The 17,907-nt window shown below is 50.6% G+C and overlaps 1 protein-coding gene across 1 annotated transcript; it reads right to left on the bottom strand.

Annotated features, from left to right (window-relative positions):
- Window positions 1–8,923: 8,923 nt before the first annotated feature.
- LOC109773860 (uncharacterized) lies at window positions 8,924–10,458 on the bottom strand. The gene has a single exon (XM_020332589.4). It carries the CDS (start codon window positions 9,837–9,839, stop codon window positions 9,102–9,104), a length of 738 nt encoding a protein of 245 aa, XP_020188178.1. The 5' UTR covers window positions 9,840–10,458; the 3' UTR covers window positions 8,924–9,101.
- Between the last annotated feature and the right edge of the window lie 7,449 nt (window positions 10,459–17,907).

The following is a 17,907-nucleotide window of genomic DNA, read 5'->3' as shown; positions in this document are numbered from 1 at the left end:
TTGTCTTTCTAAAGATTTCAACAAGTGACTACATACGGAGCAAAATGAGTGAATCTACACTCTAAAATATATCTATATACATCCGTATGTTGTGTCCATTTGAAATGACTAGAAAGACAAATATTTGGGAACGGAGGGAGTAGTTTCATGTGTGGCAATGGACATTTTTTATTGTGTGTATTCATCTCTGGAGATGTACCAGAATTTGAAGTTATAGGCGTTGGGCTCTGTGTAGTCTGCTGCTGTAATTGTTAGCGCTGTATGGAACATAGGGGTCTCCATTGTGCAGCAGAACGCATGACCCATCGTAAGAGTAGCAGAAGACAGCTATGGTTCTGAATCAATGGTATTATCGAATCGAATTCAGTCACATGGTTGTGTATGAGCTTGGGTTTGATCTGGAAATATCAAGACTTGTGATTTTGCATGAGCATTACCCAGCATAGAATCGTCGGGAATCGAAGGGGGGAAAGCTGCACCGAATCATATTTTGTGCTGACGAGGGGTTCTCAGTCAATGTTAAGATGCTACTGCATTGTCCCTGGACTGCTTGAGTAACAAACAACTGATGCATTGGCTCAATGGCATGTCTCGTTTGATTTGCTCAGGTAACGGTGCTTCAGGTAGTCGACGTCTCGGAAGTTTCAGTAAGCTGCCAAGATTCAAGAGCACGCTTTCTTAAGCTCCTCGTTGTAACGACTAGTAGCATATGAAAATTTGAAGCTAGTAAAATATATTTCTGAACAGAAGGGCTTTACTATGGAAAACAGTGCTTTATCTGCAGTTTCAGTGTCTGCAAGTTAACGATTTCTGAAGTTTTACATATCTTTGTCCAAAAAATGAACATGATCTTGCTATTAACGAAGATCGTTTCTGAACCCATCTAGATTTAGAGCACTAGACCAAACAAGGACTTTGATGCCTGGATGATTGACGGTGTATCGAGTTGACGTGGATGAGCGGTGGCATGGAGGCAGCTGCCGTAGCGCGGGCTAAGGAGGGGAGGCGCCGCCATCTCGAGCATTGGAAGGCGGCGGTGGGTAGGTGGCGGAAGGATGGAGGCGTGTGCCCATCGCCGGAGTGGTAGAAGGCGACGGTGGCGTGGCACGCCAAGGTGGGAATTTGAAATTCCGGTAATAATATCAGACGAGAAGTGCCAGAAATTTAGTGCTTGATCCTGAAACTGCGCCGTGCAGAGAATAGTGTCTGATGTCTATAAAAAGAGGCTAAAGCAGAGCCTGATGCGCCATGAGCTAGCTGTGTTGATCCATGCTGTACATAAGTACATTCTCACCTGTCTGGGGAGCGGGAGCAGCAGCAATTAGTGTAGGAGTGTGCGAGGTTAAGGAGTTGTTAGAGCATCTCCAACCCTCAAACTTCCCGCATCCGTTCGGACCGAGCAGTCTAAACCCCGCATCTGTCCGCGGACCAGTCCGGACTTCTATTTTCGCGCAAACTGGAGCCAAATCAGAGAGACTTTGCAGGAGTTTGGAACCAGCTAGGTAGGACTACGACACCCCCGGACCACCCAAAACTGAGGCGGAACCCGCACATTTGGAGCTGGCAACACTGTTTCCGCAACAAAATCCCCCTTTCTCAGCCTTCCTCCTCTACCATCCTGCCGCTCTCCACCCCAATTCCCGCTCTTTTGCGCCGCCGTCGTCGCATGGACCCGTACGAAAAGCTGCCGGAGACAACACTGCTAGAGGATCCGGCAATCGTGGCCGCCTAAAAGATCAACTCGACGACACGACAAAATTGCCGCCTCAAAGCGAAGGCAAAGGCGGCACCGCTCAAGAAGCACAAGGCCGGGGGTGGTGGTGGTCGTGGCGAGGACATATCGACGGTGGGCGTGGTGCAGGGCAGGCCCAGGGACGTGGGGCGCCGTCGTCGTCGCTGCTCTGGCCATAGCAATACAAGGCTCCCTACTTCTATGTCGCCCAACATCTCGGTAGGCAGTCCGCGGCATCCGCCGCCGGGCACGTGCCGTACTGCGTCAACGTCAACGCGACGTCGCTGCTTTTCTCAGTCTCTCGATCACCGCAGCTTGTCCGGCCGCAGACGTTGGGCGTGGAGCAACTCGGTGCCCGCATGTTGTTCGTCGGTATGCCTCAAGCGGGCGAGCCGGCGGGCGATGATGCAGGCAGGAAGAAGGTTAACATGATCCACGACGAAGGCGGAGGCGCAGGCTGCTACGAGGACGGGCAGGTGGATGACTTGGAATCCATGCAGCCGGGCACATACACCCAGTACGGCATGTACACCCAGCAGGGCACGTAACCGGGCACGTACACCCAGTCAGGCACGCAACCGGATTGGGCTACCGGGCAGCAGAAGCAAGAGGAGGCCGACGACGTCGACCCTGATCCAGATGAATTTGTTGTTGATAAAAAAATGATACAGGAGAAAGCTTCAACATGAAGGATGACGAGTTGTTGTGTGATGTGTGGTTGTCCACTAGCATCGATACAATCCATGGCACGGAGCAAAAGAGGTCAATATTTTGAGACAACATTCACACTTGGTTCCATGAGTACGAGCATTTCGAGCCCTGCACCGACAAACTCATCCACAACCGTTTGGTGAAGCCTCTCAACCATCAATGGAACATTATAGAAGAACTCTTGTCCAAGTATTGCAGCTACCTGAACTCTCCGAGCAAGTAAGTGTGTTGATCATAATATGCAATTTGTTAGCTGGATATGCTCTATGCTTTGGTCATTTAGGTGGATCGGATATGCAATTTTTTTACAATGTTTTAATTTGTAGCCTTTCCGTGCGTGCAATTTGTTCTTGAAGTTGAAGAAGAACTTCATTCTCATGCATTGTTGGTTGAAGTTGAATGGACAACCCAAGTGAAATGTATTCATTGCCAACTCCGTCAAGACCGCCGACATGAGCACCGAGGAAGAAACGGGTGATCCAACCGAACAAACAAAAGAGCCACTCAAGAAGGTTAGAACAAGGTTCCGAAGAAAGAAGTGGGAGTAGGAGAAGACGAAGCGAGAAGGGGTGGTGGCCAAGATAAGAACATGTTCGAGAACATCTTCGAAGAAGGAGGCATATGTCAAGACCTTCGACATCAATGAGGCATGTAAGGCCAAGATGTTTAACATGTTGATGGCGGCGACCGAGAAGAAGCTCAACCTTGAAGAGAAGAAGTCCATGCTCGAATAGAAGAAGGTTCAGATCACAGCTGCTTTGGAGGAGGCGAAGATGTTAACCTTGAAAATGATAATTTGGATGACGATGTAAGGATGATCATGTGAGCCGTCCGTTTCTAGATGTTCAATCGGTAGAAGGATCAGCTCACTAGTAGAAAAAGGACCTAATGTCAGACACATTAGTCCCGGTTTGATTTTGGCCCGGTACTAATGGTACCATTAGTGCCGGTTCGAACGGCTATGCATTAATGCCGGTTCGTGTTGAACCTTTAGTACCGGTTCGTGCCACGAACCGGTACTAAAGGGGTGGTGGCAGGCTGGCGTCAGGCCGGGGCCCCACGATCACCTTTAGTACCGGTTCGTGGCACAAATCGGTACTAAAGGGCTAACCTTTAGTACCGGTTCGTGTCATGAACCGGGACTAAAGGGGTCTGACCTATAGTCCCGGTTGGAGACACAAACCGGGACTATAGGGCAATTTTCAAACTCTACTCCCCCCCCCCCCCCCCCCCCCGTGTATCGCCATTTCAGTTTTGAAAAAATCAAAAGAAAATGATAAAAACTTCAAAAAATAAAATCCTTCGAGAGGTAGTTATATTACTACATCTACTAGTTAGGAAAATTTGAAAAGTTCAATTTGGACATGTTTTGCAAAAAGTGTAGGGAAAATGTAAAACGGCTATAACTTTTGCATACGATGTCAGAAAAAACCTATAATATATCAAAAAATTCAGCACGAAAATCCGCATATGATTTTGACAGCCTATGACCTGTTTGCAATTTTTTAGAATCCTCAAATGCCAAAAGGAAAAAAAGATATGCTCAAATTTCAGTTTTTTTGGTTAAATCTGGTCAAACTACTTATTCAAGAAGTATTAATGTTACTACATAATTATTCAAGAGTATTAGTGTTACTAAATAATTATTTCAATTTTTTGAATTTTGGTCAAATCTGGTCAAACTTATTCAAAAAATATTAGTGTTACTAAATAATTACTGTTTTTTTAGAATAATAGTTTCAAACTCAAACGGTGAAACGTGTGACCTAATGCTCAAGCTAAACTGCTGAGGGTTAATAGGATTGTCAGCTTACATTTGTCAGGAAAACAACAAGTGCAGACTTGGAAAGTAGAGGGAATAGAACTCCGAAGTTAAGCGTGCTTAGGCTGGGGGAGTGAGAGGATGGGTGACCGGTCGGGAAGTTAGACGATTTGGAATGAGTGATCCACACTTGAGTAGTTAAGAGGGGTGATTAGAGACTAAATTATCAAATAATTCAGAAAATTGAAAATAAAAAAAATCAACTTTTTTTCCAAAATTTTCAAAAAAAAAACCTTTAGTATCCGGTACTAAAGGTCCCCCATACCACAGCGCGAGCTCACGCCACGTGGTGGGCCTTTAGTGGCGGTTCATGCCGAACCGGTACTAAAGGGGGGGGGCTTTAGTCTCCACTTTTTAGTGCCGGTTGCAGAACCGGCACTAAAGGCCCTTACGAACCAGTGATAAAGCTTCGTTTTCTACTAGTGGCTAGAGGCGGAGGCAGAAGCGTCCGAGAAGACGGCGGCGGCAGAAGGATGGCCGGTCTGGCAGGGTAGGAAATCCAATTTTTTGCAGGGACTTCCGGGCTGATAATCTTTTGTTATGGGGCATATAAAAACTATGCATACTTGTCTTTTTTTGATTGTGACACTATGTGATTAGATGAGACGCATTTGAATTTTAAATTGACAACCTGAATGAACATTTAAGGGACAATTTTGAATAGCCGGCGCTCGCATCACTATGTATGAACTAGTCCTCTCTATCCACGGACGGATACAACATCTGATTTGGCGGTCAGGGATGAGCGTTTGTTTTGGTTTTAGGGGCGCACCGTGAAGAGTAGAGATACCATCCGCCCTGAAACTGTAGCTTGCCAAGATCGATTCCCCGACTGGAAGTCTGGAACCCTGGAATTTTTCTGGCTCCTGAAAAGCCTACGCCTCACGAAGGTGTCTTTGTTTAGAGTTTTGTCCATTCTACAAAGCCAACCGGTTGCTTCAATACCATCTGTCTTGTCTCACCTAGCGACGACAAAACACTAGAGAAAGCGAGCGGCTGCTCCTGATTAGTGATTACATACACGCTGATACGATCTACCTTTCCTTGCGCTTCGGAGTCGGTAACAATCGTTGATTTAAATCTATATGCATTTTCATATTGTTTCTGGATGTTTGTATAGGATTTTTTTTTCTACTACATTTTCCAGCAGCCGATCTATTTGGTTGCGCACATGCCAATTCCCGATTAAATATCTGGAAATATCGATTCATTATCGGCGCATCACTATTGCGGAATGGAAGCATATAGAGGAGCGTCTAGAGAAACAGATGAGCATTTGAAAAGGCAAGCTGCTCTCAGTGGAAGGAATGCTGATTTTGATTAACTCTGTCTTCACAAACATGGTTCTTTACATGCTTTGTTTCTTCCAACTTTCAAAAAGGGTCCTGCAAAGACTGGACTATTTTAAATCGAGATTCTTTTGGCAAGGAGATGGTGAAAAGAAAAAATATAGATTGGCCAAATGGAGCATGGTTTGTAGGCTGAAAGACCAAGGTGGCTTGGAATTCATGACCCGCAGGTCAAGAATGAGACCTTGCTCAGTAAATGATTGTTTAAACTTCTTACTGAGGATGGTGTTTGACAACCTATGCTACGCGACAAGTATCTAGGCCAAAAGGCAGTGTGTAGGCATTCTGAAAACCTGGCGACTCGCATTTTTGGGCTGGCTAATGGCAGTAAAAATCTCTCTTTCGCTTTGGATCTTTCGCGGTAAAGGACGGGTCAGAGATTCATTTATGAGAAGACATCTCGCTTGGCAATGCCAGTCTCCGAGAACAATATCCAATCTTGTACAACATTGCCCATGACAAGAAAAATACTATTGTGCAGGTGCTCAATTCATCGCCGTCGAGTATTTTGTTTAGGTGGGATTTGATTGGCCCCCAACTTGTGGCATGGCATAACCTTTTATTCCGGCTAGATTCAATTAACCTGATACAAGGCCGAGATGTATTTCACTGAAACCTTACTATATCAAGATCTTCCACTATAAACTTTATGTACAATGCGCTCACTCATTCGGAGGGACCAGTGACTAATAGCAAGAAAATTTTGAAGTCAAGATTTCACTAAAAGTGAAAATCTTCATGTGATATCTTTATGGGGGAGTTGTGTTTACCAGAGACAACCTCGCTCGACGCAACTGGCAAGGGAGTAAGAAGTGTTGTTTTTGTACCGAGACATTCACACCCCTCTTTTTCAATGTAAGTTTACACGTTCTACATGATCAGGCATCCAAAATAGCCTTAAATTTGTATCCACCCATAAGTGTTGCCAATATTTTTGGTCATTAATTGAACGGTATTCCAAATAGGTTCAAGACGGTAATAAGGATGGGAGCGTGTGCCTTAATTTGGTCGCTTTGGTTTTGGTTATGTAGACATGATTTGATTTTTAATGACAAAAATGCTTTTTCTCTGCAAGTTATTTTTCATCGTACGCACTAGCTTTGTACATGGTTTATGCTAAACAAGCGAAGTACCAACCGCTATTCAAGACGATGTGTACACGATTGAAGCAGGTGGCTATGGAGGGTTTTTTCCAACATATATGACAGCATAACCTACGGATTTATCTACCACCTCTTCCGACATAAGCATAGTGTCGGTCTATAGGACTCTACTATTGTCGATTTGTCAGTTTTATTTTATGTCTTTTTATCAGATTTTTGGGTTTGATTGTATGCATACTAGTCATGCAGAGGCCTAGTGTTACTTATAATGATTTGTATCCGTTTGATGCTACATTTTGAGATAATAAAATCGCTCTTTATCAAGAAAAAAAAAACATATGTTCTGAAACTATAGTTTGCCAAGACCGATTCCCCGACTGGAATCCTGGAACTTTTCTGGCTCCTGGAAAACAAAACCAACCGGTTGCTTCGATACCATTTGTCTTGTCTCACCTAGCCAAGGAAAACACTAGAGAAAGCGAGCGGCTGCTCCTGATTAGTGATCACATACACGCTGATAGGACCATCGATGAGACCTCCACCTCCCACTCCTCGTCTGGCCGATTGACATATAGACAGACGAGTCTTGTTTGTGTGACCTCGTTTTTAGGTGAGATCACTATGCCGTGAGTGACCAATAAACTCTTCCTTCGATGGATAAGAAGTATATCTTGCTGCACGTCCAGAATTTGTGGATGCGAAAGTCCCGCCTAACTCCAATGAGCTAGCTTTCGCCATCAGGGATAGGCGGGCCAGCCGAATGCCTGTTACCATAATTACAAGCACAAATCGCATGCCTTCTGGTCAACATAAATAAATAAACCTATCCTAAAACCCTCACTGAAGCAATTACTAGTACTCATGTTGACGCGGCATATGGCAACCAGAGTGAATCTAAGGTAGTAAGGTAGAGTATCGGCTCAGAAGGATAATCATTTTGGTTAGCCTAATTAATTCATTTGAGCTCAGTAAAGACAGAGAAAGTTCTTCCATGGCATGATTATTCTCCATCCAAGCCACTTTAAGTCATTCTCATTTGCCAATAAGTCAATAACCACATATCCATCCTAGATTCGGCGGATAAGAAACTTTTTAAGGTAAGGATAGGAGACCTTGATTCAGTGCTAGTGCTATATAAATGCAGCTCCAGGAGTCCAGTGGTACTAAGAAAAAGAGCAAAATACCTAGGAGAGAAGTGATTTCATTGATTGCATGTTGCAACTCTAGTAATTAGACAGAACAGAAAGCAACACATTCTTTTACTATTTGTAAACATACATGTTGACGTTCGGGGTCTTGCCATTACAGAAAGGAACATATACTTTTAACTGCAGCTAGGTAATATATTATATGTCGATTTGTTTTACTCAAATGTACCTATCATCTCATTCTCAACAATGTCACCAGTATTCCAACTCCAAATTTTCTTCCTCTCTCTCCCAGCTGACTTAGACCACGGGTAATAGGACAGGAATATAATTAACAGTGATATTTACACTTGAGCAAACCAAGAGCCAGAGGCATAAATAAAAGAAGTACCAAAGACAATTAACACTAGAAAAGAAACAGAGCTATGGAAAGAAAGCTACCTAATTCTGGCCACTACAAGAAAATGATAGCATAAACAACAGATAAAACACACCGGCTAGACGTCATATACAAGTGGTTAACCATTATCAATATATGGGATTTGCATGCCATTTGTAACCAAAGTGGTGTAGGTAGTTGGAACATCATCTAGTACGTACTTGTTTATTCCAAGAGAAGACTCTTATTAGGCCTCCTATTTTCGAATGGAAAAAAGACAGAAGTTTGAAAGGGAAAAACTGACAAAAGGGCTAAACAGATCTTCAGTTTTCCTAGGACTATAACTATATCAGGTTACTGCAGCAGTGCCCAGTTGTGTATGAGATCACCTGTACAGCGTACCTGTCCATATATGCCTGTCGCTCGTGACCATGTATGGAATGGTCAATTGTACGCTACAGTCAGTCTATCTGTCACTTGAAGTATTCAGATTCCTGATGTGCCATGCAGTTCATGATCAGAACCAGAAAATGAAACAAATAGAGAAGGAAAGGAATGACATGAAACCTGCTTGGTGCACGCTGAAGCGGTGATACCATTGGATGATTGGTTCCAAGCAAGTGAATTACTACTTGCCAAGACTCACAAGCTAAAATGTGATTAAGCAGCAGAAGCAAAGTACCAGAAATAAAGTGGATTTCGTTGATTGATTTGGAGTTACAAACTAAGACACTATGTACACACACTTGATCACCATTTTCTTTTCAACACCTGAAAGATCAGATAAGCTGTGGAAAAGAACTAAACAAACCAAGGGAAGGAACCTAATTTGCATTATCTATACTTGCCATCAGAAGTCAGGGAACGCCACTCTCCTGCCCCTTCTTCGCCGAGAGGCGCTTGAGGAACTCATACGTGGTGATCATGGTGGTGGCAGACAAGGACATGGACGCCCACCTCGGGCCGAGGCCCCTGTAACACGCGCCCCACCCGCCTTCCTTGATCAGCTCCCGCACCGTCCGCCCAATGGTGATTGGCTCGCCTTGGCCGTCCATGACCTGCATCCTGGTCTTGATGGTGTCCAGCGGCATGGTCACAAGCGCCGCGGCGCCACCGGCTATCGCGGCACTCGTTCCCTGCACCACCATGAGTGTCTTGCAGCTTGGCTGCAATGAGATTTCACCGTCGCCATCATCGATTTCTTGAACACCCACACCGTACTCGCAGAGGTAGCAGCCGATTCCGCTCCAGATTATCTTCTGTGACAGTGAGTAAGTCGCCCACCACACGGCATTGGAGGGGGCGTAGGTTAGGATGGACATGCCGAAGCCGCGGTACAGGCCACAGAGGCCATCGGAGGCTACGATCTTGCGGAATGCGTCGAGGCCGCCGTGGTAGCGGGAGGCCGGGCACGGGTTGCCCTGCACCATGAGGCGCTGGCTGATGACATCGACGGGCGTCCACACAACCTGCGCGGCAACGGCGGCGGTGAGCCCGGCAGCCGCGCCCGCGGCCGCGGACGCAGCAGGCTCCGGCGCGCCGAGGCCGAGCGCGGCCGGGCCGACGACGGAGCGCGTGGCCTCGAGCGCGCCCATGTAGAGCGCGCGCGCGGGGACGGTCCCGGCGAGGGAGGTGGCGAAGCCACGGTAGAAGGCGAGGGGGCCCTCCCGGCGCAGGATGGTGGTGGCCGCGGCGGCGGCGGAGGGCGGGAGCCCCGGCCGCGCCCCCGTCGCCGCGTGCGCCGGGGGAGGCTCCGGCGCGACCTGCAGGCGCGTCTTGAGGACGACGGCGGGGTAGAGCGCGGTCGAGACGGCGGAGAAGAGCCCCGCGCCGAGGACGAAGAAGCGCGACTTGTCGAGCCGCTCCCAGTCGATGTCCGCCGGGAGCTGCAGCTCCTGGGAGCCCCCAGCCTGCTCCGCCGCCGCGTCCGGCGGCGGCGGAGGCGCCTGCCGGCGATCTATGGCCTCTCCTCCATGCCGGCTCGCCGGGGACAGCGGCGGGCCGCGCTCCCGGGGGATGCTCTCCTGCGCGCGTATCACGCGGGCGACGAGGAAGCGAGTGAGCGCCGGAGGATGGGGAGCAGACTGCGGCGGCTAGGGTTTTGGGGCGGGGGAGGGAGGGAGGAGGGAGCAGAGCAGAGCAGGCAGGCGGTGGGGGAAGTGTGTGGAGCGGCGTCGGACGTGGCGCGCTCTGATTAATGGCCTGGACTTGGGATTTTCGGAGGGGATTCAGAGGAGACTGTTGGTACGGTTGGTTCGTGGCCGGGAGAGCGTGACGGCCGGGGCTGACGCAGGGCGCGGCGCGTGGCACCCGGCGGGTTTGTTGCGCCTGGATAATCCTGCCCAAACGGATGGGGTAGCAGAAAAGGGTTCCGAGTGTATTTTAGATCCACACGTTTTTATATTTTTTTGATGAAAAGGGTTTCTTAATTTTCTCTTCCTTTCGCTTTTTTTTAGAACTTTACCTCCTCTTTATTAACTGGTAGTCAAGTTTACATGCTTAATCAACATAGGAAGAAGCTCAATTGGATCATCTTCAAACCACTCATTACAAAAAGAACATCTAGCTAATTCATGAGCTACAGTATTCTCTTCTTTTGGGCAAAACTCGGAAGTAATAGAGCTGAACTCGCATATCAGGTGATAACAGTCATTAATAATGGTTGCCACATTCTCATCAGAATGACCTCCATTTTCAATAGTCTTTATGAGTTTCAGATTGCCAGAGTTGACCACAATTTTGTTACAACCCGCTACCAATGCAATATCGAGACCAAACTTGTTTTAGCTAAGCCCCATTTGGAATGTGTCGGAATAATTGGCACGGACACCCCGAATACGGCGAGACAATAATTCAAGACATCGGGGCTAGCAAAGCCCCTCAGTCCGACTGCCCGGCCGCTCCTGTCGGCTCCCCGTCCGACTGCTCATCCGGCCGGCTGCCGACTGCTGACTGCGCCGACCAGCCGGCTGCCGACTGCAGCCCGACCCGACATCCACAAGACCCCGACGTGGCGGCCATACCGCAGACGAGACGGTGTACCTCGATGCCATCATGTATAGTGTCACTTGTCCCCTGACACTATTTATGAAATGACCCAGGGGACAAGCATGACACCCCATCATACCCCCTTGCTTCCATGCCACCACATAGCCTATATGCTAAGCTAGCCATGCCTATATAAGGCACACATCCATCCATCCATCCACACACACGTAGGAGCACCACACTCCCACGGCCACACATGGCCATGCTCATGTGCCACACTAGCTAGTTAGCTTCTTGCTCTACTTCATCTGGATACAGCTCCAGGAGCAACTCTGTATCAGATATACTATAGATACTCAGACATGCAGGAGTAGGGGTATTATCTCTCCGGAGAGCCCCGAACCTGGGTAAACTAGCGCGTGCTACTCGCATACCCGCTCCCGGGCCTATCAGCAGCAGTCTTACCCTCACACTAAGCCCTTGTGGCATCTGTCGCCTCACACCTCCCCCGTGAGAATACCACGACAGTTGGCGCCCACCGTGGTGTGGTACTACTACTATGCTACCACGCTGCTGCTGGTTTCGCAGTCCGGCGGGACCATCTTCGCCATCACCGCCGCGGCGTCGCGCCGTCTCTCCGGTAGCGCTCGGGGGCTCGACTTCGACCCGCCCCCGGAGCGGCCGCGCGGGACGGCGCGTCCTCGTCGTCGGCCTCGCCGCCTTCGTCATCACCACCGTTGCGACGCCAGTTGTCCGTCCGCGCACGCGCGCCGCGCGCGGGTCCTCACTTCAGTCGGCCGCATCCATCCACGCGCCTCGCGTCTGCTCCCCTCCATGCTGCGCCTTGCTACGGCCGGAATGCGCTCCTCCGCATACCATCTATGCAAGCTAGCTAGATGCATGTCAAACCGTGGTCATACACCATCCATACACTACCCATAAAAATCTCTCGGATGCAAGTCAGACACGCCCCAGAAAATGATCGGGTATTCCCCATAAATCACCCAGATAATGGTCATACATGGCACAGCATCTAGCTTTACGCCGGCTCGCCTCCGCTCCGCTCTGGCCACCAGCAGTCCGCCATCGCCGGCCGCTGCTGCCAGCTGCCGCTCCCGAGCGCGTCCACGGCCTCGCCTCCTCTCCGCGCTGCTCCGCCTGCTGCCAGTGGCGGCATGGACGCCTCATCACCGTGCAGCCCCACACGCACCCGTGGCCGGCCTCCTCCGCGGCTGCACGGCCGCGCGCCGGCAGCTCCGCGCGCTGCCCCATTCTCCTCTTCCATGGCGCCGGCTCCCTCGCTGCTCAGGCTGCTTCTCTGCCGGCTCCGCGTGCCGCACCTCACGGGTCTCCGGCGGCCTGCCCGCTCCTGTGCGCCGGCTGCTGCTCAGCACCCGCGGCCATGGTGGTACCTCTGAAGCCCCCGAGTCGCCTCCTGCGCGCCTGCGCATGCCCCGACCGGCCGCGCCCGGCTCCCTCCGCTCAGGCCGCCGGTTCCGCCCCCGTGGCGGGCTGCCGCCTGGTCCGGCCGCTCTTGGCCCGCGCACGCGCCGACTCCGGCCTCGCCTCCGCCCGGCTTCCGAGCCGGCCGACTCGCCGCTAGTCTCGCCCCGCACCGCCACCCACCGTCTCGTGTTGGCTGCACCTCAACGGCTGGCCGCCCTCGCCAGCTGCGGTCGCACTGTCCGCACCCCGCCTCCGGCTCATCCAAGCCGCTCCGCGCGGGCCTCCCCGCCATCCCGTACCGGCTTCACCTCGCGCGCGCCCCGTGCCGACTCCACCCCGCCGGATGCCCCGCCCTGGGTCCTCTGCGCCGGCTCCGGCTCCCCGTTGCCCGGCCGGGTCCGAACCCGCGCCTCCGTCCGCTCCGCACACAGCGCCGGCTCCTGCGCTCGCCGGCTCCCCACAATCCGGCTGGCCGGCTCCCGCGCGTCGGCTCCGCCCGTCACCCGGACGGCCGGCCCCCGCCCATCACCCGGCTCGGCCTCCCCTGCCGCCGGCTGCTGCACTCCAAGTCCAGCCGCCTGCTGCGGCTGAGTGCCCGAAGAAAAAAGCAGAGGCCGGCTGCAAGGAAAAAAGGCCGACTGCGCAGCCCCTGCCGACTGGTAAAAGAAATAAAAAAGTCGCAGGCCGGTTGGCCTTGTAAAAAAAAGAGAGACAAAGAAAAGAATTACGTCCGGGTGCTCACAGCCGGCTGAAAAAAAAACTGGGCGTCCGAGAAACGAAGGAGAAGAAAGAAATGTGCGTCCGACTGCCAGATGTGCGTCCGACCGCTGGCTGCCTGGCCGGCTACAAAGAGCCCGACTGATGTATCGAAGTCCGCCTGCCCAGCCGGCTGAAGAAGAAAAAGAAGACAAATTAGTCACCGGAAGATCTGGCCCGACTGCTCAGCAGTCGTCCCGAATCTCGGGGGCTACACCCAGCGGGTGAGCTAACGCGCCCCCGCGTGCTGGCGCGCCCCCACGGAAGATTGCAAGAAACAAAAACAAGAGAAGAAAGAAGAAAAAGGGCGCTGCCAGGCGCATCGCCACCTGACCGGCTGTGCCAGGCCGGCTTGGCTGCGTTCTGCTTGCCGCCTGGCCGGTCAGGCCCGACCGGCTGGACCCTCCTCGAGCGCCTAGAGGCTCGAGGGCTACACCCAGCGGGTGCGCCGACGCGCTCCGCGAGCGCCGAGCCGCGCCGGCTGTCTTCGACGACCTCCGCCTCGGCCACACGAAAATCAATGTGAGTTCCTCACCCGCATATTTTTTCATCGCGAGAGCACGGATAACCCCGAGCGATGCTCGGGGGCTATCTCCGCATTAGATTACAGTTGCAGCACTGTTCGCCCCGGCGCCAGCCAGAGTTGGCCCGGGGGCTGGCCGCTTGGCCTGAGACGTTTGTTCCCGCAGACGGCTTAGTAGCGTGCGCAGTACCAAAGGCCCACTCTTAGTAACAGACCGCAGAGCGGCTGTCCGGCTAGCAAGAGTGAACGCTGGAGGCCACCCACGCGAAAAACGTCCGGGAAGAAAAGCGGTTCGGGCGACCCGGCCGTTTTCTTTATGAGTATCTGCTCGGTTAAATTCGCTCCCAGAGTCTGAGTATTGTACACTCCACTCCGCGGCCCACTCTCAGCCACAGACCGTAGAGCGGCTGTCCGGCAAGCGAGAGCACAAGCCAAAGAGCGGAGGGAACATGAAAGAGATTGAAGGGGGCTCGGACGAAACCGAGTCGGCACCCTCCGCATAAAACTTGCAGTGCTAAAAGCAATCATTTGATATATCTGCGTGGACTAACTTTGTCTTTTGCATGATCATTTCCATGAAACACCCGCCAAAAAACCCTCTGCCCAACTTTGCCAAGTTGCCCGGAGGCTTGGGGGCTACTGTCGGAGTAATTGGCCACGGATACCCCGAAGACGGCGAGACAATAATTCAAGACATCGGGGCTAGCAAAGCCCCTCAGTCAGACTGCCCGGACGCTCCTGCCGGCTCGCCGTCCGACTGCTCATCCGACCGGCTGCCGACTGCTGACTGCAGCCCGACCCAACATCGACAAGACCCCGACGTGGCGGCCATACCGCATACAAGATGGCTGTACCTCGATGCCATCATGTATAGTGTCACTTGTCCCCTGGCACTATTTATGAAGTGACCCAGGGGACAAGCATGACACCCCACCATACCCCCTTGCTTCCATGCCACCACATAGCCTATATGTTAAGCTAGCCATGCCTATATAAGGCACACATCCATCCATCCATCCACACACACGTAGGAGCACCACACTCCCACGGCCACACATGGCCAGGCTCATGTGCCACACTAGCTAGTTAGCTTCTTGCTACTACTTCATCTGGATACTGCTGACTGCGCCGACCAGCCGGCTGCCGACTGCAGCCCGACCCGACATCCACAAGACCCCGACGTGGCGGCCATACCGCAGACGAGACGGTGTACCTCGATGCCATCATGTATAGTGTCACTTGTCCCCTGACACTATTTATGAAATGACCCAGGGGACAAGCATGACACCCCACCATACCCCCTTGCTTCCATGCCACCACATAGCCTATATGCTAAGCTAGCCATGCCTATATAAGGCACACATCCATCCATCCATCCACACACACGTAGGAGCACCACACTCCCACGGCCACACATGGCCATGCTCATGTGCCACACTAGCTAGTTAGCTTCTTGCTCTACTTCATCTGGATACAGCTCCAGGAGCAACTCTGTACCAGATATACTATAGATACTCAGACATGCAGGAGTAGGGGTATTATCTCTCCGGAGAGCCCCGAACCTGGGTAAACTAGCGCGTGCTACTCGCATACCCGCTCCCGGGCCTATCAGCAACAGTCTTACCCTCACACTAAGCCCTTGTGGCATCTGTCGCCTCACACCTCCCCCGTGAGAATACCACGACAGCATGCGGAAAATCAAAACCTATGAATAGGAGAAATGTGGGAACTTAAGCTAAAAATATGCGTCAAATGTTATGTGTATGAGTTGTCTTATAATTGAACTTGTGATTAGCACAAGATTAGGTATTTGAGCCGAAAACGTGTAACCCATGCCTATATTATATAAAGGCATCACATGGAGGGACGGAGCCAGGATCCAAGAAAAGGTGGGGGCCAAACACAGTTTACCAAGCTTTAGGGGGGGCACACATAAATTTGAAGGGTATATATGAAAAAATAGGAAATCCGAAGGGTATATGTGCAAAAAATCAACATTGGGGGCCATGGCTCCCCCTCACGCCCTTGGCTCCATCACTGATCACGTTTATGCAGGTAAATTATATAGTTGGACTTGTTTAGCTAAAGTTTTAGCTACGACTTGAAAAACGTTCATCATATAATTGTAGGATCGATGTTACAGGTTTCATCAAACCACTTTCACACTCACCTCCCTTCCGCTCTGAGAGCCGCGACGCCCACTATTCGAGTGTTCGTTAGGTCTCTCGCCTAGGTGGTTGCGTCTTTACCGGCGATGGATGGACAAGAAGCTAACCATCGATCTCCTCCTTGGTTTCCCCATGCGGGCAATATACAGGGAGGGAAAGAGGTACACCGGATAGATATTGTCACGACCGGTTTTCCAATAAAAATATTTATTGAGAAACCGATCCCTTTTACGGACCAGTAGAGAAGAATCCTCCTCACTGGTAGACAATATCTTGATCACAGAAGAAAAACCAGGAGTACTAAATATAATACAAGGTTGAGCGGAGACTGCTCAACAATTTATTACAAACACGCCGATATTACTCATAAAGGCGGATAGGGTGGCATAGCTACTGACTCACAATAAAAGCGGTGGTGGGTATAACACAGTGAAGTGGGTGACATGACTCCTGCATCTAACAGCTCTTCGAGCGTCGGAGTGAGGCTCGAGGATACTTATTTCGGGTGGCGGAAGCGTATATAATACAAGTGACCAATATCCAGGATCGCACGGGACTGACTGGGATTCCTCTAGGCGTCGGACTCACTATCAAACTCTTCATCCATGAGATCGCCTTCGTCAACATCTGGCCAAATCAACAAGCCAGGTGAGTACTATGAAAGTACTCGCAAGACAGTTCGGACATAAGATATAACAAATGCAAACATGATGCATATGAACAAAATAATAGAGCGCACTCAGACAATGAGATAGCCATGCATGGGAAATAAAAGGGAAGTCGGGCGGTAGTCCTCCCGAAATCCCAAAGTAATACTGAAGGCCAATCGAGTGTCTGAATGACTCCTCGAAAGGAGACAGATGAAATAACAATGCCGCAGTCGGGCGTCAAGGCGACACCACATAAAGGGCTTATAGCGGAAAATAAATGACAGTGCGTGCCACAGTCGGACGTCTGAGCGACATCACATAAAGGGCTTATATCAGAAGTAAATAATGAACGTGCCACAGTCGGACGTCTGAGCGACATCACATAAAGGGCTTATATCGAAAGTAAATAACGAACGTGCCACAGTCGGACGTCTGAGCGACATCACATAAAGGGCTTATATCAAAAGTAAATGACAAGAGTGCCACAGTCGGACGTCTGAGCGACATCACATAAAGGGCTTATATTTCATAACTTAACATCTCAGTAGCTCATGAATTTAAATCATTGCAAGGGAATATTCGGGTACGAGATAAATAAAAGGCTAGTCCATCCACAGGAATAACAATTCAAACGGGTATACCACTCAAGCTTGTTCACCGGGGATTTACCACTCAAGCTTGTTCACCGGGGATTCACCACTCAAGCTTGTTCACCGGGGTTTTACCACGAAGACTGACATAGATATGGATATACGGGCCATGGCCCTTGACCATGGACACGATGACTCGGAAGGATTTGACTCTGCAGAGTTTGTACTATTTAACCACAGTCAACGGATTTCAGTAGTCACAAGGGACTAGTTCCATTTACGGTGTTTTAGGATAAACACATCTAACCAGTACACACCCATTCAACATTCCGATGCCAGGAATCACCCTCGGGAACGTTCAAGAAAAACTTTGAGACGGGGAGGCTACAACCTCGCGTAGCATGGGATCAAATTTATATACGCGCGCTCTAAGGGGTGCCCCCCTCTCGGTCCCAACCGGAAACACCCATGCCCCCTGACCGGATGACTGGCTTTAATCCAGGGCCATGGAACCCTCACCCCGGCCCCTCTATTTGGTGTGT

Source organism: Aegilops tauschii, chromosome 5 (assembly GCF_002575655.3).
Source record: "Aegilops tauschii subsp. strangulata cultivar AL8/78 chromosome 5, Aet v6.0, whole genome shotgun sequence".
Lineage (NCBI taxonomy): Eukaryota > Viridiplantae > Streptophyta > Magnoliopsida > Poales > Poaceae > Aegilops > Aegilops tauschii.
The sequence above is the reverse complement of the archived record's forward strand: the minus strand, read 5'-3'. Positions and strand labels throughout refer to the sequence as shown.